We start from the raw sequence: 25,693 nt of genomic DNA, 5'->3' as shown, positions 1-25,693 counted from the left end.
CGTTTAAATTTCTTATAAATGCATATAAATATACATAAACAGCAATTCTAAATCATTACGTAAAGTTATCGTCATATATCGTTATAATATATCTATTACTCTTTTCCAGTGAATATCTCGAAAATTAAAATTCATCGCTAATGTAATGTTGCAACGGAGCGAAAATTTATTTATACCATCGTAAAAAAGTATAATTTTTATCTGTCAACGAAGAGAAAAATGCATAATTTTAGCTGCGTTTCGTAAGAAATGAATTTCTATTTTGCGTAAGCGCACCGTGAAAAGTATCATCATCCGTGAAGCGCACCTGCTGCGTCTAAGGAAGGGCAGTGTCTGTGAATAAAGTATAGCGGAGGCGTCAAAATGATAGGAGAGGGCATGGGGATCGGACCGTGAGCTACGCAGGAGATGTCGACAAGATGACAGCGGTTGTATGACGCTCGTTTCGTTGATTCTTCGGGTATAGCGTTATAGCGTGTACCGGAAAGGAAAATCGTTCACGAACGAAACGAACGACTTATGCCTCGTTACGGTGACACGTCCGTTTCAATAGAATCTCTGTGTCAAAACGAGATCGTGATCAGGCGTATTCGGGTGAGAGCCACGACCGCCGCCGCGCCCGTGCAATGTACACAGCGGCTTGAATCGTGTCCGAGATCATCACTGTCCCCGAGGAGTCCTCTCTTTAAAGGGCCTGGAGTAGAGTAATGAGCGTTTTCGGGGATTTCCAGCGTGTCTGGGTACAGAGATTCCCGGACAGCGCCTTGCCGGCAGCTTGGGAAGAAGACGTCAGGGCCAACCTAGTCAAGCATAAACAGAAGGTGAGAATCCAGTCAGGAATTCTGTTATTATCTTCTAATTGCAAAAGAATTTTCTTCGATGAAGTTTTCATATATTTATATTAAGATTTTTCTGTAGATATATTTATTTAAATAAAAATTCGAAATATCAGACACATGGGATATCAAGAGATATGTTTTCTTGCATTTTGAATTAAGTAATTTAACATAGCTGGTTTTATTTTAAAAGCTATAATATATTATTTATGATTTATATATGATACATTCTAATTCTGTACTATTAATGGAAGTAAGACCAAACAGGAATATTATGTCTTGATATGATTATCTTGATGCCAATTATTTCTTAGAAATAAATAGTGGAAGAGTCAATATATTGAAAACTTTAAATAGGATTTATGTTTTTAAGGGGACTGTTTAATAAATTGTTAGTTCCTTATTACATAAAACTTTCCTCCTTACTGAGGTATTGGGAGCTTTATTCTATGAGTCATCGTATTAATTTCTTACTTAACTGGGAAATTAAGCTAATTTATATTTAACCATAATTGATATTTTTAATGTGATCTACTATTTATGTTCATTGTATTGGTTTCAAATAAATTTAAAAATTTTGTTTACCTTACATATAAAATTTCTCTATATATTATCTATTATTATCTATAAAGGAAATGAAGCCATTAAATATATTTAACTATCTGCTATACTAAGAACATCATTTCTTATTACTAAATTTCCTTATACAATATATTCTCACTGATTAATCACTCGCTATTTACTTCAATTTTGTTATGATCTACTAAGGACACAAATTTATATTATGTATATTTTATAATGTAGCTACATAAAAAATAGTTAAACAGAATCATTATTATTTTCACAGGTGACTGCTTTGAGAGAAGAACTTGAAAAGGAAGAATTTTATGTGGAATATTTAGAAAGGTTATTGGCTGATGTTGAACGTCATAAGCAATTAGCAAATAGTAATATTACAACTACACCTGAGAAACAACAATCCACAGAATCACAAAATCAACACAGTTGTTTAGCAACAGAGAATAATTTGGGAGATTCTACAAGCTCATCTAATGTTCAACATGTGGAATCGTTAGCTCCACCTCTTCCAGCGCGTGAAGATATAAGTAAATTTCAGGACAAGTGTGTTTCTGAACTAAGTTCTACTCTTAGTACAAGCAAAAGACCCAAAAGTGAAATACCAAGGAGTCCTGATAAAGTGCCTGAACTTAGAAGAAACAGTGACCCAGATGTGCCAAGTAACTATGTCACTGTAATTGAAGTGACAGGAAGCTCAAAGAAAGATAAAAATGAAGAATCTCTTAAAGAGGAAGATGAAAAAGGTATTATATTTTTTCTATATTATACTTTTATAATTCTATAATTTTAAAATTTTATTTAATAATTTTAATTGTATTCGTTTCATCTATATTAATAATTAAAAATAGATTTAGAAAATGCAGTTAATGAAGATGGAGAGGATGGTGATGCAGAGGCATCAGAGGAGGAACCTTATTATGATTCTGTAGCCTTAGATCAAACAGGAGAATATGTATATATTGATGCACGTGTTCCACCTGTTGGAAACAATAATGGCAGTAGAGCACCACCCAGAAGACCGCCCTCCTTACCTGATTCTCCAGGGAATCAGAGTAATTATGTCAACATTGATTATTTTATACAGTAAGTTATTTGTATCTGAACATTATTGGTTTTAAAATAATTTTACATTAAATATATATATTTACAAATATACATCTGTTTATTTACAGACATCGAGCGGCAATGGATAGTGAGGATGAAGAAGGTGCAAGTCCTGCACCACCAATCTTATTACGTGCTCTTAGCACGGATAACGAAACTGGTAGTAGTGATGCAGAGCCTTTAAGCCTAAGCGAAGGTAGCTTAGAATCTCCAACACCAACTACACCTCGTCGACAGGAGAAAAGTAAAGACCGTGAAGATGATAGAACGTCTATGATTAAATGCATCGTAAACTCGGTGGTAGAGAGTGAAACTATATATGTCGAATGTCTAAATGTAATGTTACAAGTATGTAATATATCTATCATTTTCCATAATATGCATAAATAACATTACTTTGATTAAAAAAGTATATGTTGTTTGTAGTACATGAAAGCCATCAGGGCAACATTAACAACATCGCAACCTGTTATTTCTGAAGATGAATTTGGTACGATGTTTTATAAAATTCCTGAATTACATGCACTACATCAAACATTTTTGGATGGTCTTAGAAAGAAACTAGACAAATGGGACAGTAAAACTACTATAGGTGAACAATTTAAAGTAAGAACTAAATATATTAATATATAAATATTGAGAAATTCACACATCCTGCCCTCTTATTAATATTCCATTATGGATTACAAATTAAGGTAATGGCCAGCAATATAGGATTATACGGAGCTTTTTTACATAATTACGCTCGCGCTACTGATACTGTGCGGAGGTGTTCTGCACATTCGACTCAATTTGGTGAAATTACAAGAGATATAAGACTCAGAGGAATTCCAAAAGGACCAGGTTTATCTCTTGAAGATCTTTTACATAAGCCAGTAGCGCGAGTACAAAAAAATGCGCTAGTGTTGCATGTAAGTATTGTATAGTTTATACTTTTGTTATATTAACCAAAGCTATATAGGTATAGATATACATCACAGATAAAACGTTGATTGGATAAGTTGATAAAATGATGTGGAAATGTACTTCGTAAACGTTATCTTATCTCAATTCGCATTGATAATTGTGTCTCAACTGATTGTAGGATCTCCTTAAGCACACACCAGTGAATCATGCAGATCATGCGCCACTTTCAGAGGCTCTTGGTATGACTAGAAATTTCCTAGACGAATTTAATATTATTCAGACGAAGTCAATGTTTCCGGTAAATAAATTATATTTATAGCTACAATAATAATTAATTTAGTATTTTGTAAAACTATATTATTTTTAGAGTCATGATAGAGCACAACGGAGATTAGTAAAAAACTCGTTTGTGGTAGAACTGTCTGATGGTCATAGAAAGTTGAGACATCTTTTTCTTTTTAATGATGTAATTGCTTGTGCAAAGTATAAAGCTTCTGGCAGAGACAAATTTACATTTGAGTTGAAGTGGTATGTACCAGTGGCAGAGGCGGTAGTGACAGAAGATGGCATTGAACCTCGTGAGACTAGTCCAGCTAATGTTGTAGCTTTGAGGTACATATAAAAGTCTATCATTTACTCCTAATAATAATTTATATGTATAATAATAATAATTTATACATATTCAGATCACAAGCATGTACAGTACGTGATCAGATACTATGGGAAGAACGGAATGATGAAAAACGAATTAGACTCGGTGGTAGAGGTTCAGAAAAAAATAGGAAGAAACTTGCTGAGCTTGAAGCTCAATTAGTATTAGCATCCCCAAATTTAGTATTACGCGTTGCGCACAAAAGTCAACATCGAGTACAAAACTCGTACACATTCTTTCTATCCAGTGAATTTGAACGTTCTCAATGGGTTGAAGCGGTGGAGGCATTGCAACAGGTAATGCGTTCCCATATGTACCTAGATAAGTCAAAGGTGCGTAATTCACAGATTTCGAATAAATAAATAAGATAAAGATATGTAATAATGCACTTTATTTAAATTCAACACGAGGATGCAAGTAAAGATATTAGAAAAAAATGATCATACTAATCTAATGAGAGAGAAATGAATGGCAAATGATAATTTTTTAGGGTGGACAACCTCCAGGACCATTACCTTTATCAATGTACGAATTACAGGCTTGGGTTACAGCTTGTCGTACTTACCTTCAAACAGATATGGGAAGTTATTTACTTAGATCAGGACGCGATGAAAGTTTATTATTAGGCGATCTTCATTTAACTTTACTTGGCTTGACACCACCTGGTTTAGATAGAGTAGGGGATCTTTATATTATTGTGGAAGTTGATAGTTATGGACACTATTTTAAACGTGCAAGAAGTCGAGTTGCGAGAGGCCAAGCTCCAACTTGGGGTAAAATTTTATTTTTATAAAACTTCGAAAGTTGAATAAATAAGTTTTTTTTAATTAATTACTTAATTTTCACTTATTTAAGGCGAAACATTCGTTGTGGAACTAGAGGGAAGTCAAAATGTTAGAATTTTGTTGTATGAAGAATGTGGAACGCGTTCTGTATTACGTGGCAAATGCATACAAAGATTAAGTAGATCTTGGCTTCAATCAGATCAAGTAGAAAGGTCATTAAATTTAGGCCCAGCTACATTAGATGTAGCTCTTCGTTTTGTCCCAAGTGAAGTGACATTAAGGCGGGTACCATCTGCTAAACCTCAAGGTTTATTTGGAGCTAAAATTCAACAAGTGTGCAAGTATGTTTAATGACTTTTGAACTGTGAACTATGAACTCTTATTTAAATCTTTTGATTATATATTTTTATTAAAAATTTTTTCATCTGTATTAAATATAATTATATGTTTTTTATAGACGTGAAAAACGCGATGTTCCTTTTATTATAACCGCATGCGTTAGGGAAGTAGAAAGGAGAGGAGTCGGAGAAGTGGGATTATATCGCGTTTCTGGTTCAGCTTCTGATTTAACAAAATTACGCAAATCATTTGAAAGTAATTCGTACGAAGCAGAACAACTGCTTAAAGAGGTAGCCAATACATTACATAAAAGAATAAAATCCTTTCTTTTTAAAATACCTCATTATTCAAAGAGTTGTGTATTAATATGAATTTATTTTTATATTTTTAGGTTGACGTTCACTCTGTAACAGGTGTGCTCAAATTGTATCTCCGTGAAATGCCGGAAGCTCTCTTTACGGATGCTCTGTATCCCGCGTTTTTAGAAGCTTTCCAAACTGGCGAGTTATCAAAAGGTGCTGCTCTCAGAAGAGTATACGAAAGTCTACCAGCCGTGAATAAGGCAGTTATCGACTTTCTACTTACTCATTTGATACGAGTTAATAAACACGAGGCCCAAAATAAAATGTCTTTGCACAACCTAGCGACAGTATTCGGACCAACGCTTCTGCGTCCTGGTACGAATTCGCGATCTGATGCAAAAAGTCGAGATCCATTAGCTGCAGGGACCGTGGACGTGATGGCACAGGCCGGTATACTTTATTGTTTCTTGCAAATGCATATGCAACAGAACAATCAGTCACTCTAGTCGAGAGGTTCTTGTTGATACATCGTAGCGTCAGCTGCTTTTCGCGAGTCTCATTGGAAATTAGGCTCGCAGCAACTCACGTTGTAATGTAAAATTAACGATTTTTTATAATATATATTTTATTAGTTTTGTGACGTATCGTTTACACAACGCTGAATTAGACGCATAAGTAGATAGGCTTTGACAAAATCCTGAACGATGAAATTCCTCTTGTATTGGTATGCATACGAATAATGTAGCAAAGTGGACTTAAAGAACACTTATTGTACTTTAAGCTCCTTAATATATATTTTATACTTATATACCCGCGAAGTCTTAGCCACGATCTCTTGTTATGTGATGATTCCACGTAAAACATTTTTCCAAAAAAGAAAGCTATGTTGAAGAAAAAATTCTTCCCGTGAAGTAGAATGAGAGAGTGAGAGAGAAAGAAACATAAATATGGAATTCCGGTCGTTAACGCATCCACGCTTTAGAAAGTAAGTATTTTTTCCAATGGAGCGTGTTCCTAGCAGAGAATCTAAATTTTTTTACGCATATGTCCACAAAAATGTCCACGTATTCAAAACAATCACGTTCCTAAATGTTTCAGGAAGCACGTTTCTCGAGATGTGCAAATCAAAGCTTCTAATAGTATATGCAAAATATGCTGGCTATATTCCATTTTGTCACTTGATATTTATGTTTTCTAGGAAAGCCACATTTTTCTGCCGATTCTATTCTTTATAAGAATATCTTTAAAGAATTCTGCGTTCTCGAATTTTTGTAAGAAATATCGCGAAATGACTTAAATTCAAGTTTCTAACATTTAAGCTGTGGTTAGACTCGTGTTTGTTCTTTTATTCAAGTTGCTTAAGTTTGTAATAATAACTGTAATAACTTCGATATTTTAACGATCTATTTACAAAATTAAAAAGGAATACTGTTTTTAAAAGGAAATTCTTTCAACCCTTGGATAAATTAAACATAAATATTTTGTATATGCAATTTTAAAGTATTATATTTTATTATTATATACACATTTATATATTACATATATATATGTGTGTGTGTGTATACATTCCTTTGCAATATTGTCAGTAAGATATACAAATCATTTTAATCAGTTTCTGTTAGCAACCATTTTTTAAATTTCTTTTCTAAATCAATGTTTTCAAGTCTAAGTACAGCTTAATTAAGTACCAAAGAGAAAAATTCTCTCCCATACCTTCAATAGAGAACTATGGTTAACCCTTTGAAGTATATCAGATTAAAACAAATTATTTTGCAAATTTTAAACAAAATTTTTTCACTTTTTATCTACTAGGTAGATAATGGTATTTTTTTACTATTATATAATGCAGCTAATCAAGTCTATATCTTCATGTTCACTAGATTTTTAAAAGAATTGTGCTTTACTAAAAAGGAAGAAGATACCATTTTTGGAAATATATACTTCAAAGGATTAAAACACACAGAAGTGCATTTGGCAGTACAAATTTAATACTCGATAGAATTCTGTGTTACATGCTAGGATGTTTGTGAACAACTTCTAATCGAAGTTGAAAGATTAAAAAATGTAACGAGAGCTCGATCAAAAGATCGTACATAAGGGTCGAATGAAACAAGAGAAAAGAAACGAAGAAACAAAAGAACAAATTGAAAGAAAACAGAAATTAAAAAAGAACACATTACGTTATTTTTCCGGAAGTGATCTTTGCGCTTGACGAGCGAACAAGGCAACTATTGTGTGCGTGATTTCAGCGTGTACGTGCGTGTGTATGTATGTATGTATAACCCGCCCATGTGTATTATATCGTAAATAATTGGATATCTTTAATTTTTATATCACATTTAACGTTAAGACGCGTCCCTCTTTTGTACATTCGTAAAATGTGTAAAGACAAAGTTTCAGCTATCACGATTTATTATTATTATTATTATTATTATTATAACTATGATTATTTTTATTATTTCATATTTTACAAATACCAATTTTTCATAGAACAAGTATTTGTTAACGAATGTTCGATTAAGCTAGCTTATTCGCAGCAAGACAATGTACTGCCAAAAAGAAACCCTTAAGATGCATAAATATACTGGAGGTTTATAAACTTTTATATATCGATAATATGTTTACCGTTTTCCCAGGGTACGCTTTTTAATAGTATTTCAGTTTCTTTCTTTTTTTGGCTTACACAAATACTACATTAAATTTAAACACCTTGTAGTGTAATCCGAATTGTTTTTCTTTCATTCTCTTCTTTTTTTTTTCTTTTGAAAAACTATATTCTTTTAAAATTATGTAATTAAATGAAACAATCTTAAAAGAATATAGATAAAGTGAAAGAGCTGTTAAATAATGTGAGTAAAGAAGTATTTTATTTGTAAAATATTTTATGCGTAAGCTGATAAGTTATACGTTTATGGAAACCATTGTAAATCCACATGAATTATAATTATACTTTATTTCGTTTATGTTTCACTAATGTTCAGACTTGTGTATAATCCGTAGACATGAATTTTGATTTCGTTAATATTTTCGAAAATAGATAACAGTATGTAACAGAAAAAGAATTTTATATAGAATTTATTATTTCTTGTCTTAACGACGAGTGTGGACAATTTCGAGCTGGTGGAGGTAAGGGTAGTTTGACCGGTGTGGCTGGTATGTTGTCCCATAATCCAGGAAGTCGAGATCCATCAGAGCCATTGCATTGCATTCCTGATCAAATATAGATTAAAATTTCCAATTGAAATATCAAAATCAAACTTCAGATGCTTAATACATTAATAAATTAAATAATTAAGAACCTAATGGTGCAGCTTCATATAGATCATGTAAAGCTTGTACACGAACTTTGGTCCATTCTATACTTTCATAATTTGCAGAAATTCCATTATCGACACTAGTTGGTTGATTCTCCCATTCCCTCATATACCGGAAATAAGTTCTCAGTGCATCGTCGCTAATAGCACTTTTGCAAACCTAAAACAGATTGAATATTTCTTATAATTCTTCTTATAATTTTATAATTTTTTATAAAAGAATATTAATATTTCATACCTCTAATCGAGCATTAGGGTAGTAGTGAATATAATTCACACACATCTCATCGGAAATGGCGAATCCACCAAGAGTAATATTTTCCCTATCCATCGTATTATATGTGCAAGTTGTTATTAACGAATCTCCCTATCATTAATTTACGTTAAAATCTATTATATGTACATAATATAATGGAGTACACGTGAAATATATAAAGTATTAGATTTTAATTCTTACAGGCAAAATGGTAACAGGTTTCGGTAAAAGACGAATTTCTTGGAAATGAGTGGAATAATGATTGTCATAATTTAACAGAGGCAGCTCCTCTCCATCTCTAATATGACGAGTAACAACTTTTACGCCTGTTAAATGTGTATGAAGTTGGGATGCGAAAATATGTATTCCTTGTTGTGGGAGACCAACACCTGTACATTCTTGTATACAATGTCCTGATAAAATAAAGGCTTCCTACAAAAATTTTGTTATTAATTCCGATTTTAGTAACATATATTATAATATATATCTGTGCATATATCTTTGATTAATTATATGTGCAATGATTCATTACTTGTCGTGGGGGAATTGCCATTTTATCAGTATATTCTAAACCCAGTTCAATTACACCGGCGTCATATTTGCGAAGACTCCTAGTAACGATAAAACGAATTCCTGAAGAATCGACGTTCCCATCCTGAAGTTCGGGATTATTATAGTGAACTTCCAACATGACATAAGGATTAAAATTTTGGCCACCGATCAAAAGACCAGCTTCCTCTGGATAAACGAAAGCATCTGCTCCCATTGCCCAAGCTGCCAAGACTTTTTTACATACCTAAGAGACGGAGTAAAAAATAAAATGATTCTAGAAAACATATTTAATTATTTTTTAAAGGCATAAATGAAGAAATCTGTCTAAGAAATTTAACGCACTTGAGTTTTTTCCGGTCTATCAGCTCCATCACAAGGACCATCGTACATAGGAATTTCAAGAGCCACTGGTCCAGCACAATGGAAAACTTCCATATGATGAACCAAGTGTTCGTTACCCGTTTGTATGACTGGGCCAAACTGCAGAATGTGATGTCTAGAAATAATAGTTCGGAAAAAGATTAATTCTGGCGAATTTTGTTGCAGTCTAATAGACTCACTTTTGAGACAAAACGGGTGGTAATTTTTGTATGCGACACCAATAAGTCGTTTCCTTATTTGGCACTTTTACATGATCAGCCAACATTTCCAATTGCCAGGCATTCGATGGAAATGTTGGTTTCTTATGGAGTACCCTGATCAATTCTGTTCTGGACATGCCAGAAGCTTCTGCATCTGATACTTGTAAACCAGCCAAGGACGACAGTGGTCCCAAACCTTCTAACCATACTAAGTGCGTGGTCCCTCTCTACGAATTTTTAAATATTTTTTTATGTCAAAGAAAAATAATCAAATGACTAATATCTCTTATTAATTTCATAGTTAGTTTACCTCCATGATGTAATCATTTTCATCGCAAGTATCGAACTTCCTGGTGAAGGTAAACTTCGTGACGTTTCCTCTTCTTCTCCACGCAAAGTTCTCACAATCCTGTTGCAGGTCGAGATTTAATTTTCCTTCTTCATCTGCCCACGCATCCTGAAATTACAATATAATGTAATTGATATAAAAATTATAAAATCGATAAAAATGGACTTATCATGTTTTCTCGTGTAATTGTTAAATGTATTTCATGATTACCTGTAACTGAATTTGTCGGTGCCAATCAATCCACAGAACGCAATAATCGGCAGGTTTTAATTCACCATAATTCGAGAAACCGATGGCAAACCAAGTATTGTCGACACCTATATAGTGGACTTCCGCAATTATCATTTCGCTCATAAAATCAACCCTAAAAAAATTATTCTTCAATTTTTTAATTATTCCTCGGTGTATCTGTTAACATTAAATTCAATTAATATTATAAAAATATACCTCCAATGAAAAGTGGCTCCTGAACCAAGCGGAACTGTATGAACATTTTTCCTGTTCGAACTGTCTTCGCTATTCTGATGATAATCATGCCAGGATAAACACGATACATCTTTTAAAATTGTAAACAAGATTAGTAAATAAATTTTCAAAAGCATCTTAGATTTTAAAATCAGTGGATTTTCTACTTGAAAAATCACTCGTTTCTGATTTATAATTTATTAGATGTTATATGTCTTTTACTCAATTTTGAACTAGCTTCACAGATATTTCCATGATCCTTTACCTTCCTATCGCCAATTTCTACTAACAGGTTCCAAATGATCCGAAAAGATGAAGACTTCGTATAACACTGGTTTGCCGCCGATTCTCTGCGGCGCTCATGCGCGATGATACTACATCATAATATGTACACACACAATCATTTCATTTATTAAAAAAAAGGTAAATAAAGAAACACTTAGTAATTTTTAGCTTGTAAAAAGTGTAAGGAAAATTAAAAAAATGCGTACTCGAATGATTGAATTCTTTTAATGTCATAAAATTGATATATACTAAGTTTGTAATAGATACGCATGCGCATATGTGAATACTACTTCGAAATTGTGCTTGTGAGTTAGAAGAACTGCAACAAAAATGTAAGTAGTAATTACTGAAGAAAATTATACAGATAAAGATATATAAAAATATTAATCTAGTTTAACCTTGTATATGTTGCATACTAAAGTTTAAAATATAATAAATAGAAAAAATATATAAGTTCAAATCTACGATGAAGAGATATCTATTGTTAAAACAAATTTTAAATGACATCATAATATTGATTTCTAATGTTTTTAATAGCATAGTTTTCTTATTCAAGCAATCTATATTTTTCTACCTACATCCATCTTCCCCTGGCTTCGTTATCTCCATTTACTCGAAAGTAGATTATACAGGTTATCAATTTCCAATAAACTGAAAATCACTCTACTCGAGGTCAAGTTCGACTAATTCCGATTTTTCCTTAATAAAATTCATGAAAATAAGATATACTCCACATCGAAATAGATATCAAACTTCATTATAACATAAGAAGTGTTATGTCTACTATTGATTACACATATCTTCTTGTTCTATTTTATATCATTCTTCTCCGTAGGTAAAAAAGTTGTGGATTGCCAAATTAACTCATTAAGGACCAGGAAACAGTTTATCATAATGTTATAAATACGTTAATTGCTTTACAGTTTATAAAACTATAAAGTTTAAAGAAAAGATACCAAAAGAAAGAAAGATATTAAACAAAAGTTGAATTTTATAACCACAGTGTTAAAATACAGAATTTGAAAATGTAAAATGTTAAAAAAAATTGCAATTAAATGTTACTTTAACGCAACGTCGACTCTTTATGAGTTAACATATTCACACTAGATAGATAACGTTCATAGGCGAAAAGAAAAAAGATGCCAGAACATCGAGAAAATATCTTGATAATAATCGAATGCCAGAGGGTGTATATTACATTCCAGTCATGGCGCGTGCTTTTCCTTCCAGCTGCAATCAAGAAATTCCGCGGCTCTTATTGCGAGAACAATTTTCGCGAAAGGCTTTATTTGATGCGAATAAATAGCTTAGGTCACGTGACACTAGTGTCGAAATTGATTTTCAATATGACTTATTTTTTAGGGCACTGCTGCGTTTCGCTATCTTTCCTTTCTATTATTGAATTATCTAGCTGCAAAATTAACTACCGAAATTTCCGGAATATGAAAAGATAATTAGAAAATTTATTTATTTTTACGTTACATTGTTTTATTCTTAGCCTATAACGATATAATAATATTTATACATCTCCCTGACATTATTTTTTGTATAGTTTCAGGTATATGGATATTATAAGCTATATGATTTTTCAGATATATAATTTTATAAGCTATGAACTAAGTATTTTTTATAAATTCTACCAGTGACAAATGTAAAATAATTGAACATAATAATTCTTAATAATTTTATTGGACACAATTTCTTACAATTTTATTTATTTATGCAATAATTTCCTTTAATTTCATTATAGTTATCGAATATAAATGTTACTAGAAAATACTGTCTTCCTACATAATACTTGTATAAATGCTCCCTGCACTTTTTCTTAGAACCAGCAATAGTGTCTGTTGAAGCAACAGCAAGTCATTGTGCAGTAGTCATTAGATCAATGAATGCCTTAAATCCTTTCTTGGCTAACGATCCGGTTGCTTTCATGAATTCACAAACATACCTGTCGGCGCATCAAATAACCCGATCTTGCCGAGGACCTTAACTTCTGGATAGCCTGTGCCAACGTAAACTGCAATTTGCAACGTAAAATGCATTGTCCGTAAAGTAAAGTAAAAGCTGTAAATTTTCCATATTTAACAAATCTTATTTTTCCATTTCATTTCATTTCATTTTAATTCGTTAGTTAGATCGTTTCTTCATCAGAAATGTCTTACTATATTAAATATATTATATATTTTATATAGCGGAAAGCATTGACTGAAAAATATGTAATAAATTTTACGAACTAAAGGAGGTTAAGTTAAGAAAGGTTACCTCATACGCCGGTAGTAACTATACATCTTATTGAATGTGTCAGACGTGTAAAATTAGGAAGAACTCCTTGTTGAGAAATACTGTTGTATACGCAGATAATCTATTTTCAGAAATGTAGAATATATTCAGGATTATCTCAGTTTCCGTCAACCACTGATGGCAATCTTGTGGAAGAATAGTACCGAATTGTGAAATATTGGTTCGAATATTATAGATAATTCGTATAAAATTTCTACGAAGGATTACCAAAATATCTTTATTCCTATATTTTTCTTCTAATTTCCATTAATTCTCGTTTCTTAGATCGTTTAAAATTGACAAAAATGGTATTTTCAGATTTTTCAAAGAGCGATGCGAACAAGTCAACGAGATTGGGTTGAATTGTAATTGAAAATTTTTATCGCTTCAACTAGTTAAAGGCGTTCACAATCTTATATTACGTAATTGTTTTATTGAAATGACAGCGATAGTTTTCATAAACGCCTCCAGAGCACTTAGTACAATTTCTGACTCATTGAAAATTGCGTATCTTATCTTATTATTGTATTTCAAAAAAATGCCGTGTTTTCTAGAAGTTTACGATGGAACTTTTGAACGTAGATATACTACTTAAATAGAGACAAGAAGAAGGAAAAGAACCATTTGAGCAACTAATATTGAAAAATAAAGCCATAGTAAAATTTGTTTAATTATACAGTAGCAGATAAAGCGATAATTATAAGTAAACTTACAACAGTGATGAAAGTTCAAACGTGGGAGTATAAAATTCCTCAAGTGGAAGGTCGAATATGGTCACTGAATGATGAAAAGTTGACGAGTGTTTGCGCGTACAATGATGGATAGATCAAATGTCTCGAATATTCCTTCGTATCTCAAAAGCATTATTATTTTTAGTACTTTTAGTATTTATCTGCATGATTCACGTAACATGATATATGAAATTTTTGACTCACGATATTATTAAGAAAATTTATTAAATTCCTTGTCGAAATAACAAGCATAAAATAATTCACACGAAAAGAGAAAAAAATGACAAACTATGGGAAGCTTGAAAATAATAACAATTGCGATACAAGAATCTTACGTCACCGGAAAATGTCGATCTTACACGGAACTCATTATAACGGGGCTTATTGTTACAATGTTAGAACGTTTCGTTCTGGACTCCGTTTCTATGACAGCAAATACGTTGCAAAGGATTAGTATCATTTCTTGTGTAATCCAGTTAAACAGAGTGCATCTATGCCTTTATTCGGTCAGTCACAGTTGCGAGATGACTAAAATTTTCAATTACATCCAATTAAAACTCATTAAGTTTCAACAGTGATGACTGTCTTGCTAAAGAGCTGTGTATTAGTCAACTGCTATATAGTTCTCGGTACAGTATAGATACGAATTATTTCATAAGTATTTATAATTATATCGACTTTTAAGCATTTTATTTTGAGATGTTTAAATAAAAACAATTTCATTTATTTTTTAGAGATTATTGGACACTTTATCAATTTTGGAACTACTACTTGAAAGGGAATATATATATATTACAATCACAAAGTATTTGAAAAACTTACATAAACTTACAAAACTGATGTCCTGATAAAGTATTGGTAAATTTTCATGCTGTATAAACTAAATAGCTTGCAAACATATTTTTATTATACGTAGAACTTCTCATCGTTGATGTAATATACTATATTCTCAGAACTCTCTCAAAGACATAACTCTATTTATTTTGTATGTATACATTAGCATTTTATACATCTTATCTTTCAAATCGCAAAAACATTGATAACTTGATAAAATCGGTAGGACTGCAATATATTCATGTATTATTCCAAAGTAGTTCCAAAGTATATAATTAAAAGCAATATAATTAATTATGTAATATTTGATTTTAGCATTCACATATGTTAATACAATTAAATAAAAATATAAATATAAAATATAAAAAGTTTGTTAATACAGATATCTAGAATCTAAATGTATCTAAAATCTTATATAATTTTAAAATATCTTAAATTTTACACCAATCATTTTGCTTAGGAATGACGCAAATTTACGGAAACTTGAAAATGATAAAGCGAATTGATAACGGGGCGTATCAATGCAAGTGCAGGGTGCCACGACAACGTGATCCAGCAATGGCAACGACATAGCAAAGGCCGTCGACGCCGGTTGGCTTGTGGAAGGTAGAAAGGGAATATGCAACTTATAGTACTCGAAATTCTGGTCGACGGGTTGCCGCGTCAGTCGAGAAGCAGCGTATGCTCGCGCTTGGACTTCAGTGTCGGAGCAACTGGTCCACGTCGTAAAGTCGCGGCAAAAAAACACGCCAAAGGAATGTAATCTCCGTACGAATGACTGATTTTCTACCCGTGTTCGACGCGCTTCAATTCAGAATCTATTCTATTACTCTTGGTAAGTGATTGAACAAAGAATTCATACGAGGAAAAAAAAAGACATGCACGAGAGCGTGTATGGCTCAGGCGCGCACACTGAATAGAAATATTCCGAGACGGTCGATTGATAGATCGTTTGCGATTCATAGAAGTGTTCCTGTTTCTCAATATTATTATATTTTCTCATGTGAAATTTTTCTATAAAGAATATTGATTTTTATACTTGTTCCCTTTTTGGAACTTTTAAGTTTTAATTTTCTGGAGTGAAATACACAGCTGCCGCGACGGTAGTCTGTTCACGTGGTTGCATGTAACTTGTTTGCCGCGCTCTCATGTCGTGTGGAATCGCCTATGAGATTCGTACATTGCAAGTTCTTTGAAGTGAAAATCAGAGTTTATTTCTCGTTTAGCAAAGGAGTGTGTATAATTTATTTTCTTAGATTTTTGGATTTTATTTTTGTATTCATATTATTTGGAACAGATTTATTAGCTCTGCTTTTTAGTGAAAGTGTAAATCGTTTATTAGCATAATGTACGGTATCTCTTAAAAATTAAATATGAATTTAAATATAAAAATTTACCAATTTATCTACAAATATTTGTCAGAGTTCTTATCTTGCATGCTATATTGCTTCCTGTTTGAGGCTTTAGAATGAGAGGTACAGCTGTTTCCATAAATTTGTTCGTGTCATGGTAACTTATATGTATATCGTGGTTTTATTGCAAATTCTTTAAATAAGAGTAAATTAGTACGTTCTATTCGTGTGAAATATAGTAACTTCAAATTGGTGTAAACATCATTTACTTTATTATTTATACTTGTATTCATACATAATTTATACATACTTATATTATTCATATTCATTGACTCTAAAATGAATTTAAAAGAAGTAATGTAGAATAATGAATGTAGTAATAATGTAGAATAATATAATATGTTATATTATTCTTCATGTAGTATATGTTTATTCAGGTCGCTCGATAATTGCAAGTTAGAATCCCACGTCAAAGTGTGCAACGATGACTCAGATTAATAATTGGCGAATGATAAGGAGGTCGAAGAAATCGTGACTCTATACAATACATTGATTTGATTCGAATTGGCAGTGTATCTATTTCATGCGCTGTATTTCCGGCTAAATTTACTTAATTCAATATATAGATTTGCAATAATATTCAGAACCTTACACCTTTGTCACAAAGTTAGAAACTAAATATTTTTCTAAATTCCTATACAAATTTTACCACCATTCTTTACATTAATTATTCTTTGTAATTAGCCAGAAGATCTGACAAGAATATTTAATACATAGTTATATTCATTCTTTACTTAATACCAATGTAATTCTACCACAACGTTTACGGACCACATATTTTTTTTCCATCTTGAAGAACGTCATTACTTCACATAATTATGATTATGAGATACAAAGACGCCATTCACACGTGGAAACATGAATTGTAATGATTTATAACATCGTGTACCAGAGTGACTAAATTTAAATATATAAGCGCGTGGGTATTTGTACTTGCCAATCGCTAATTAAAATCGTTAAGTTTGACGTACCACGTTTATCCATTTTAAATATTTTCGATCGACAGGAAAGATTGTAAATTATTATAGATTATGCATTCACTTGAAATTAAGCGTATGTGGAGTATGCTAATAGATTTGTCCGATTGGCACACCCAATTCTATGGAAAAACTTTATTTGCCCTTCAATTATGATACAAGATTTATGATTGGAAAATAACTATTATAGAGATAGGAGGATGTATAGGTAGTATAAAAAAAAGCTTATTGTGCTTTTCGAATCGTCACAGGACTGCTTTATTATATTTTTATTAAAGTTTCCATTGATATTTTAGCATATTGATAATTCTAATTTACATCAGGATTAGTAGATGTTCAAATTTTCTATATAATATATATCAAAATGTCCTTTGATGCAAAAGTACACTAGTAATTATTATGTATTTGGTTTATTTTAATCTTTTAGTGAAGTATACTATTTTTAGTAAGGATCTCGTCGTAAAGAGTCGTTAAAGAAAATGTGATTGTTATTATCTTTTATCATTTTTTTATCTGGAATAAACATGAGTAATTTCTTGCAATTTAATATCATATTATATAGAAATATTATTATGCGTTCTTGGACACGTCTCAGAATTGAAAAAATAAATATAAGAGAACAATTTTTGGTATAAGACGATTTTTGTTTCGAGCGAATATGATAACCATCGCCGTCTTTTTATCGTTAATAGCAGTTGTTAAATTGAATATAAGAAAATATAAAGATATTGCAGAAAGATTGTTCTGATCATATGTATCTCTTTGATAATACAGTCAAAAATAATTTTTATTAAAGAAGGTCCCAAATATTTCGTTTCTATAATACAGTAGATGTAATTCTTTAAATAACAAAGTAATTTAAAACGATTTTCCTTCCGAATTTTTATTATATTTACTTCAAACATAATATCTTTTTTCCGTTTCCATAGTCACATTTTGTAAAAGAAAATGTTCTTTTAGCAGTTGCATTGCAAGCAAGAAATCTCTCGAAGTTAGTGTTCATCCAATTTATGAGCTTCTACAGAGTCTTGAATGATGATAAATTTATTTACATTTTGCTATAAGAATACGTCAATTGTAAAGATAATACGTCGCAGAAAACAATTCAACATATAGTTATCGGATGCAAGTGAACTCTGACAGCAACGAGAAAATTCATATTGGCTCAGTTCCCGAGATTCATCTATAAACGATGATACTATCATTAACGAATAGAACATTAATAATTACAGAAAAAAGTCAATAAAATTTATAATGAATTAAGAAAAGAAGCTATTTTTTAGAAGAAGAAGATCGTAACTCCGTTTGAAGAATAGTTTTAGAGTTTTGCAATTGAATTATAATAATCCTCTTCATCGTACTTGCCAATATTTTTGCAGTGTTATTAAATGTTAGTACGAATTTATTTTTATACAATATGCATGTATATCTTTCATTAAAAGTTAATATTTAAAAGGAACAGTGTGTGTAATGTATAACTATTGTATCTAAATCTTCAAATTTGCTATCTTCAGATTTAAATGAAAACAAATTTTTACTCTATATATGCAATGTGTTGTTTGTTGTGCTCTTTCTTGTGATCATTAATAGGATATAGAAGCTTCTAACAACATTTATCTAAAATGTTTTCGTGTTACTTCAATTTATACTTATCTTTTTAATTATATATTATGACATAGATATTTGTCTAAGTCTAACGCTATGCTTAATGGCAAATTTATCCGTTAACCTTTACAGATAAGTGTTTTACAATTACGTAACAAGTTACTGTCTATAAGCATAGTTGGCCGAATGAACGATAATTAAAGGAACTAAACACATCTAATTGCAAATATCAACGCAAAATCCTTGAAATGCTGTGAACGAACCTAGACCTTAACCTTCATCGGCAATTTCCAAGTTTCTAAGATCATTCGCTAGTCTTTTATGGCCTGGAGAGATATCTGTATAAAAACAGCGCTGTCAATACCAAATTGTATTATATTTTGCCATAAAAGTATTCATAATACAACATGATAATATAATAATTATCAATCAATAAAATAACCTTGATCTTCATTTTTTTTTTTTTTTAGAAAGTCATATCAGTGTTTTTGTTAGCGTTGAGGGGAAAATCAGAAGCTAATAGAAAACTGCGTAATATTATCCTCTTTTAAATTTACAAAAATGCCAGTACTATATCCTCAATATATATATGTAGTATTGAGGAAAAGCCCTGGAGCAAATCGTGATGTACTACAGGTAAAAAACAATAAAAGTGTTGACAGGCCAGGGAAAGATGGGCCATATACCCGTGGCCTTTTACGACACGGGATAATTAAAAAAGCTATGCTTGACCATGGATCATCCACATCTGCATGCTAGGAGTACCAAAACCGTGGTATAAAAGGTAGCCGTTAGTTGCGACTAGAGTTGTACTAAGAGTTGTAGCCAGAGTTGTGAATCATTAATTTAAGTTGTCTTAGTTCAGTCACATTACTGCATTAAGTTCACATTAAATAACCATTATTTCCTGTTTAAATTATAATAAATAATTTTGTAGAGATCACTAACCAGAGAGTGTGTATTCCTACATATAGTTGATAGATTCTTGTGAAAATTTTAAGAATGCTTAAGAATTGAAAATGAACCGGTAACCGACAAAAAAAAATCGTTCAATATTTATAATCCATCATCATGCTCTGAAAAAAATGCGTCGATTTATAGGGAATCCACGGTACCAATAGTAAACGTATATTTTGTAGGTTTATCAATTTGTTCATGCATATTACAAGTGCCAAATGTTATACTCAAAGAGAATTCGACTATAGCCTCATTCCTGTTTTATGCGATCCGTGTTGTAAGCGACAAATGAACGATAGACCATGGGATAATTTATAGAAGACAAAATCTGGCAATTGTTTTGTAATAATGTCCAAATAAACAAAGTATAACAGAGTAACTGAACTAGAATCTTCAAATAACTGCTATTCAAACGCGTATTCTATGATAAAATTATGGACTTTCTTTTTATGTTACAAGACAGGAAAATTTTAAATATAGATATAGATTTAGAGAACTTACGATGACTATCATGAAAAACAAGATGCTGTATAAAATAGTTAAAGTCTCTCATCAAGCTTTTAATAATATAGTGACTTTTAATGATATAGAGGAATATATATATAGATAATTCCAATGGAAATTAATATTTTGACTGAATTGGAAATTGTTTAACTGTTTCAGTACTCACGAGACAAGCGCGTATTGGCAGCTATTGAAACGCCTGAGGAGGCCGAAGACCAGCTTCTGTAATCGATGGGTTGAGAACGCGAAATTCGTGCTTTTCTGCTTTCTTCTCTTCTCGTAACCAAGGTGTATAGCTTACCGATGAGCCATGCTGAAGGTAGTAGGAGCCTCCTGGCTGCAGACACGCATCTCCACTTACATCCTAATCGCCGTAGCTTTACTAGGAGTCGGGGCCATAATACTCGGTGAATTCGGACAGTAAGTTCATTAATTCACTATATCACTTTAATAGGAATCAGTACTAAATAGGAATAATCATGACATGGCTGATATTTATAAATATTCTTAAATTAGACTGTCCTGACGAAAAGTAATTATAAGAAAAATACAATTGTTACAAAAATATATGGAATGTAAATATAAAAAAGTACGAAAGGTATGAAAAGTATTCCAAATATGATTTATATTTAGATGAAAAGCGCAAAAATAATAATCTAATATTTAAAAGCATTATAGCATTCATTAACTGAAATAGTACCAAATCGATAACATTCACCTAACGTTAGAGCATATACATATTAAAAATTAATGCACAATACAACTATGTGTATCTTATTTAAATCACTATTGGCCATAAATCAAATATCGATCTATATCAAGTTATTTCACATACAATTTCAATATACATACATATAACGGGTGTCGTGATCTTTCATCAAGAAACAAGTGTTCTTACTTGAAAGATCAACGTTCCTGCGATAACTCCGACCGCATTCGACACATGTGAAACGCGTGCAGCAATGTGAGTGAAGCGATCGAAAGCATCAGCATTTCAATGGTAACAAGCTGGATGGGACCGGTCGCGACATAGGATCGAGTAACGCAACGTCTGGCTTCTCGAATTCGCGCTTGTCGCTATCACAGCACGGCTGGTGCGTGCACACGTTGCGCTTCCGACGTACCACAAAGCTTTTACGTACTTGTCACGCGGTTTATCTTGCTTGCCGCGTGCACAAACGGCAAACAATAATTTCGCCGAACAGATAATAAAAACTACTTTATTTATTGTCATAAGTTTGTCATTGTCATATTTGCACCGGCCATTATCATTTGCACGTGATCTACATAAATTCTTGAAATATGTCTTATTCTTAGTTTTTTTAATTAAATATCTTTTTGTTATTTTGTAATATTTTTGTACTATTATTTTTGTTATTTAATTAATAAATTATTGTCCTTTGATCTGTATTATACGACGTCGCTGTTATCTAATTGCTGTTATCTATTGTTTTAGTTGAGTAAAATTTTTGGAAAATGTTTATGATATATTTGTATAGATGGCATCTGAATTTTCGAGTACTGTAACTTTAATTTTAATTCAATTCAAGCAGATTTTCATGTTATTATATAACTTGACAGGTAATCTGAAAGAAATTAATTGTTTCAAAAAGTGTAGGTACAAACTAGTAGGGAAAAATATTTCGTATTCCAATCGAGATGTTTTTAAGTCTGTGTGTGTGTGTGTGTGTGTGCGCGCGCGCGCGTGTGTGTGTAAAGAATTACTAAAAACTGGTTTTAATGAGTTTCATGAGTTGCCTACGTTTCTAAAGTTCGATATAAATGAATAATGTAGCATATATTACACATGTGATTGCAATCAGGATTTGCAATTAGAAGTAGGTTCTGTATGTGAAGGATATTGATATGTATAATGTATACTTCGCATATTTCACATAGAGACATAATAAACTTTTAATTCTCTTCTAATTAGATCATTAATTATTAACAATAATTTTTAATCGTAGAAATTGAAACTAAAATTTATTTTATTGTCAATTATGTGGACATTCCAGATTATTTGTCTAATATATTCATTTCATATGTGCACAGATACACCAGTTAAACTTTTCTAATTACCTATCTATCGTACGTTAACAGTGTCGAACAAGATGGAATCTATTCAGCCACCGTATTATGGAACCGTAAAGGAGGATATCGTATTGAGTTTTGGGGCCAAGGCAATGATCTAACTGCTATACCATTGCATGCAGCTCGAGCCTATTATAAAACTGAAATTTTCGAGCATGGGTAAGTCAATGTCATACATAAAGTTAATATAAAAAATATATGTATAAAGCTAATATTACAAATATAATATAATATTTGTATGTTAAATATATATATATATATATATCTATAATCAAGATTCAAATATAAGATTCAAGATATAAAATGATATAATTTTTACAGATGGTCCTATATTGAAATAGAAACATCATCAAAATACCCAGATACTGTACAAGCTTATGCCGCCGGACTGTTGGAAGGTAGTCTAACTTGGCAATTAATTCATCATCATTGGTTCAACACTATAAAGCCAAAATGCGAAACAAAACCCGTTGAGTGCCGAAAGCTAATGCGATATCTTCGAGACAACACTGCCGTCATTCGTGAACGTGCTGAATTGACGGAGTCTACTGATCCTTTTTGGCATATGGTACACAATTACCCTATTGTCTTAATAATAAATCATATTTTTAGTAGTTTTAAAAGACGATAAAATAAACTATAACTAAAAAAATACTAAATATTAAAAAATATGTTAATAAAATAAAATAAAATTGTTTTTTGTTTAGGTACGATTATTTTATGCTCAATTAGATGGTTTGGAAGCTGGTTGGAAATTTGCTGTACGTCGGAGTCGTGTGTCGGTATCATTGGAATCTGACGATTTCCTTTGGCTCGCCTTGACTTCCGATTTATCTGGTTTCCAACAAGTATTCAATATTTCCAATTCCGTAGTAAGTTCTATGATCCACTTCAAATTTCTTGCAAGAGACAATTCGGAACCTCTAGTTGCAATCAATCAACATACATCAGCACCGTAAGTGAATCATTATATATTTCTTATATTAATCAATTTGTTTAAGAATTTCAAATATAAACTGACATAAGCTTTGTATTTTCATGCTGCAAGAATAATTATAATAAACGTGGGTGTAATTATTTAAACTATATAAAACTACAAACTATGTAAATATATTTAAATGTGTACTTTATTAGATGATAGAAATTAATACGAATAAACTACAAATCTTTATTTCTTATTTTATAGATACACTCAAATGTTAAGACTCTTAAAAAAATACACATTTGGCTATCATGTGCTACCTACGACAAAAACTGATGCATTAATTCCGGGTCGATCAATTGTATTGTCGTCCTATCCTGGTGCATTATCGTCCCGCGATGAATTCTATTTAATAAATGGAGAAAATCATGAAATGATTATTACTGGAACATCTTTATTAGCAACGAATCAGAATGAGTGGAGTCTTTTGTATCCAAAAGATCATGTATGAATTTATTGTTAAATTTACATAGGATGCGCCTGAATATCATGTGCAAGCAGGTATGGGACGATTCTTTGTGACAGAATGAAAAGAAAATTAAACAAAATAGAATAAAACTTTTTCGTCCAAGACTTAGTTTTCGAGAAAATGGAGTTTGAAAATTTATAAAATGTATTTGAACATAGTTAATTCTGGACTGGATAGGAATAAATAATCGACATGAGGTTATTCCACACGTGAAAATAAGAAAATAAGAATAAAATTTTTTCATAAAACGCTTTGTTTCCTAGAATAATAAATTTGAAAATGTATCTACGCATGTAAAGAATAAATATTGAGCAAATTCTTAACTAAACATTCTTGAAATCTAACGTCTTTAGTATGAAGCCTTAAACGGGAAAATAATATTTCACATCTTTTACTCATTTTAGCATGTAGAATAGCCTCGTGCCGATTATTAACTCCTGTCAATCTGAAATTAGCTATATTGAAGTATACTTAATAAATTTTCAAACTTGATTTTCTCGAAAACTAAGTCTCGAACGAAAAAATTTTATTGTATATTTTCGCCTTAGTTTTTCATAATGAATCACCTTATGCCAATTCGTACATGATATACAGGTGCGCCATATATATAGTTTATTTTATGTACAAAAAGTTATTAAGTAATAATAATAATGTTATAGGTAATGCTAACTGTAAGATTAATGGCAGCAAATCGACTAGCAACGAACAGTCAATCTTGGTTTGATACTATATCTCATCAGAATGGTGGAGCTTCTGCATTGCAATGGATCAGTTTTGAGCCACGTTCTATGACTGTATTATTAGTGGAACAACTACCACGCATCACCGTTGCTATGAATTACACCGAGAAGTTTAAAAAAATCGGCTTCATATCGTATATTGGTATATCGAATTTTCAAAACATCAACGACATCGTACGGCCTGCCAAGAAGGATGTAGATCTTTTGAAAACCCGTTTAATGCGTTTACAAGAGAATATCACTACGTTCGAGCAATTTCGAAACTTCATGCGTGGATGCAGCCAGGAAGGTTGCACTTCCGAGGAACAAAATTCAAAAACAAGTCAGTTGCGGGAATTGACGTATCGTGGAGATTTGGAGGATATACCTGTACCGTATGGTATTATAGATACGAAGATTTTAGCAATTTGTGCGGATGGTCTCAAAAGCTTTGAAGCTACTTCCGGACCATCTACATCGCAATCGCGAACACCATTCCAATGGTCGAAAAGCTTCCCCAATATTTCGCATGTAGGTCACCCGGACTCTTTTGAATTTAAAGGCGTTACCCCAAGATGGGTTTGGGCCTAATTAATTTTATTAAAATTTTGCTTAAAACTAACACTTTTTTAAAAACATTTTCAAGTATTTTTAAGAGAATGGAGACGATTTCCCGTCAATTCCTCGCAGTTTGATTTTTATTCTTCTTAGGCAAAATTTTTAATTATAGTATTTAAATATTTTATAGCTGGCTCATATGTTAGCCGCCTATGGTTAAATTTTAGGAAATAAAATAAAAACATAAGAATTTATAGTGTTTCCAA

The 25,693-nt window shown here is 31.7% G+C and overlaps 3 protein-coding genes across 5 annotated transcripts; 2 read left to right on the top strand and 1 right to left on the bottom strand.

Moving 5' to 3' along the window:
* The first annotated feature begins 125 nt into the window (after window positions 1–125).
* RhoGAP1A (Rho GTPase activating protein at 1A) lies at window positions 126–8,108 on the top strand. Of its 2 annotated transcripts, none has more exons than XM_033349476.2 (13): window positions 126–821; window positions 1,684–2,158; window positions 2,264–2,498; window positions 2,588–2,867; window positions 2,946–3,125; window positions 3,215–3,430; window positions 3,604–3,723; window positions 3,793–4,037; window positions 4,112–4,409; window positions 4,568–4,850; window positions 4,933–5,203; window positions 5,320–5,491; window positions 5,593–8,108. In XM_033349476.2, the coding sequence occupies exons 1-13, from the start codon at window positions 708–710 to the stop codon at window positions 6,007–6,009; spliced, it is 3,306 nt and encodes a 1,101-aa protein (XP_033205367.1). In that variant the 5' UTR covers window positions 126–707; the 3' UTR covers window positions 6,010–8,108. The 2 variants fall into 2 exon arrangements, with proteins under 2 accessions (XP_033205367.1, XP_033205368.1); XM_033349477.2 differs by having other exon boundaries at window positions 127–821; window positions 4,112–4,373.
* Window positions 8,109–8,567: 459 nt separating this feature from the next.
* On the bottom strand, window positions 8,568–14,967 carry Tbh (tyramine beta hydroxylase). Its single transcript, XM_033349478.2, has 11 exons — window positions 14,302–14,967; window positions 11,003–11,394; window positions 10,766–10,919; window positions 10,517–10,663; window positions 10,186–10,433; window positions 9,968–10,121; window positions 9,606–9,869; window positions 9,275–9,505; window positions 9,056–9,184; window positions 8,803–8,977; window positions 8,568–8,713 (listed from the first exon to the last, which is right to left on the bottom strand). The coding sequence occupies exons 2-11, from the start codon at window positions 11,155–11,157 to the stop codon at window positions 8,568–8,570; spliced, it is 1,803 nt and encodes a 600-aa protein (XP_033205369.1). The 5' UTR covers window positions 11,158–11,394; window positions 14,302–14,967.
* An 830-nt stretch (window positions 14,968–15,797) lies between these two features.
* On the top strand, window positions 15,798–25,681 carry lama (phospholipase B domain containing lamina ancestor). 2 transcript variants are annotated; one of them, XM_033349479.2, is made up of 7 exons: window positions 15,798–15,988; window positions 20,768–21,028; window positions 22,709–22,858; window positions 23,021–23,267; window positions 23,407–23,654; window positions 23,886–24,126; window positions 24,810–25,681. In XM_033349479.2, the coding sequence occupies exons 2-7, from the start codon at window positions 20,919–20,921 to the stop codon at window positions 25,458–25,460; spliced, it is 1,647 nt and encodes a 548-aa protein (XP_033205370.1). In that variant the 5' UTR covers window positions 15,798–15,988; window positions 20,768–20,918; the 3' UTR covers window positions 25,461–25,681. The 2 variants fall into 2 exon arrangements, with proteins under 2 accessions (XP_033205370.1, XP_076473568.1); XM_076617453.1 differs by lacking the exon at window positions 15,798–15,988 and adding an exon at window positions 19,913–19,931.
* The last annotated feature ends 12 nt before the right edge of the window (window positions 25,682–25,693 follow it).

The sequence above is a fragment of the Bombus vancouverensis genome, chromosome 3, assembly GCF_051014615.1.
Source record: "Bombus vancouverensis nearcticus chromosome 3, iyBomVanc1_principal, whole genome shotgun sequence".
NCBI classification, from domain to species: Eukaryota; Metazoa; Arthropoda; class Insecta; order Hymenoptera; family Apidae; genus Bombus; species Bombus vancouverensis.
The sequence above is the reverse complement of the archived record's forward strand: the minus strand, read 5'-3'. Positions and strand labels throughout refer to the sequence as shown.

Excerpts from the sequence above, each read along its gene's own strand:
- Tbh (XM_033349478.2), bottom strand. The coding sequence starts at position 11,157 with ATGCTTTTGAAAATTTATTTACTAATCTTGTTTACAATTTTAAAAGAT. Across the intron at positions 10,920-11,002 it reads GGAGCCACTTTTCATTGGAG|GGTTGATTTTATGAGCGAAA; the intron begins GTATATTTTTAT and ends TAATTTTTTTAG. Across the intron at positions 10,664-10,765 it reads ACCGACAAATTCAGTTACAG|GATGCGTGGGCAGATGAAGA; the intron begins GTAATCATGAAA and ends TTGTAATTTCAG.
- RhoGAP1A (XM_033349476.2), top strand. The coding sequence starts at position 708 with ATGAGCGTTTTCGGGGATTTCCAGCGTGTCTGGGTACAGAGATTCCCG. Across the intron at positions 4,851-4,932 it reads AGGCCAAGCTCCAACTTGGG|GCGAAACATTCGTTGTGGAA; the intron begins GTAAAATTTTAT and ends CACTTATTTAAG. Across the intron at positions 5,492-5,592 it reads CAGAACAACTGCTTAAAGAG|GTTGACGTTCACTCTGTAAC; the intron begins GTAGCCAATACA and ends TTATATTTTTAG.
- lama (XM_033349479.2), top strand. The coding sequence starts at position 20,919 with ATGCTGAAGGTAGTAGGAGCCTCCTGGCTGCAGACACGCATCTCCACT. Across the intron at positions 23,268-23,406 it reads CTGATCCTTTTTGGCATATG|GTACGATTATTTTATGCTCA; the intron begins GTACACAATTAC and ends TTTTTTGTTTAG. Across the intron at positions 24,127-24,809 it reads TTTTGTATCCAAAAGATCAT|GTAATGCTAACTGTAAGATT; the intron begins GTATGAATTTAT and ends ATAATGTTATAG.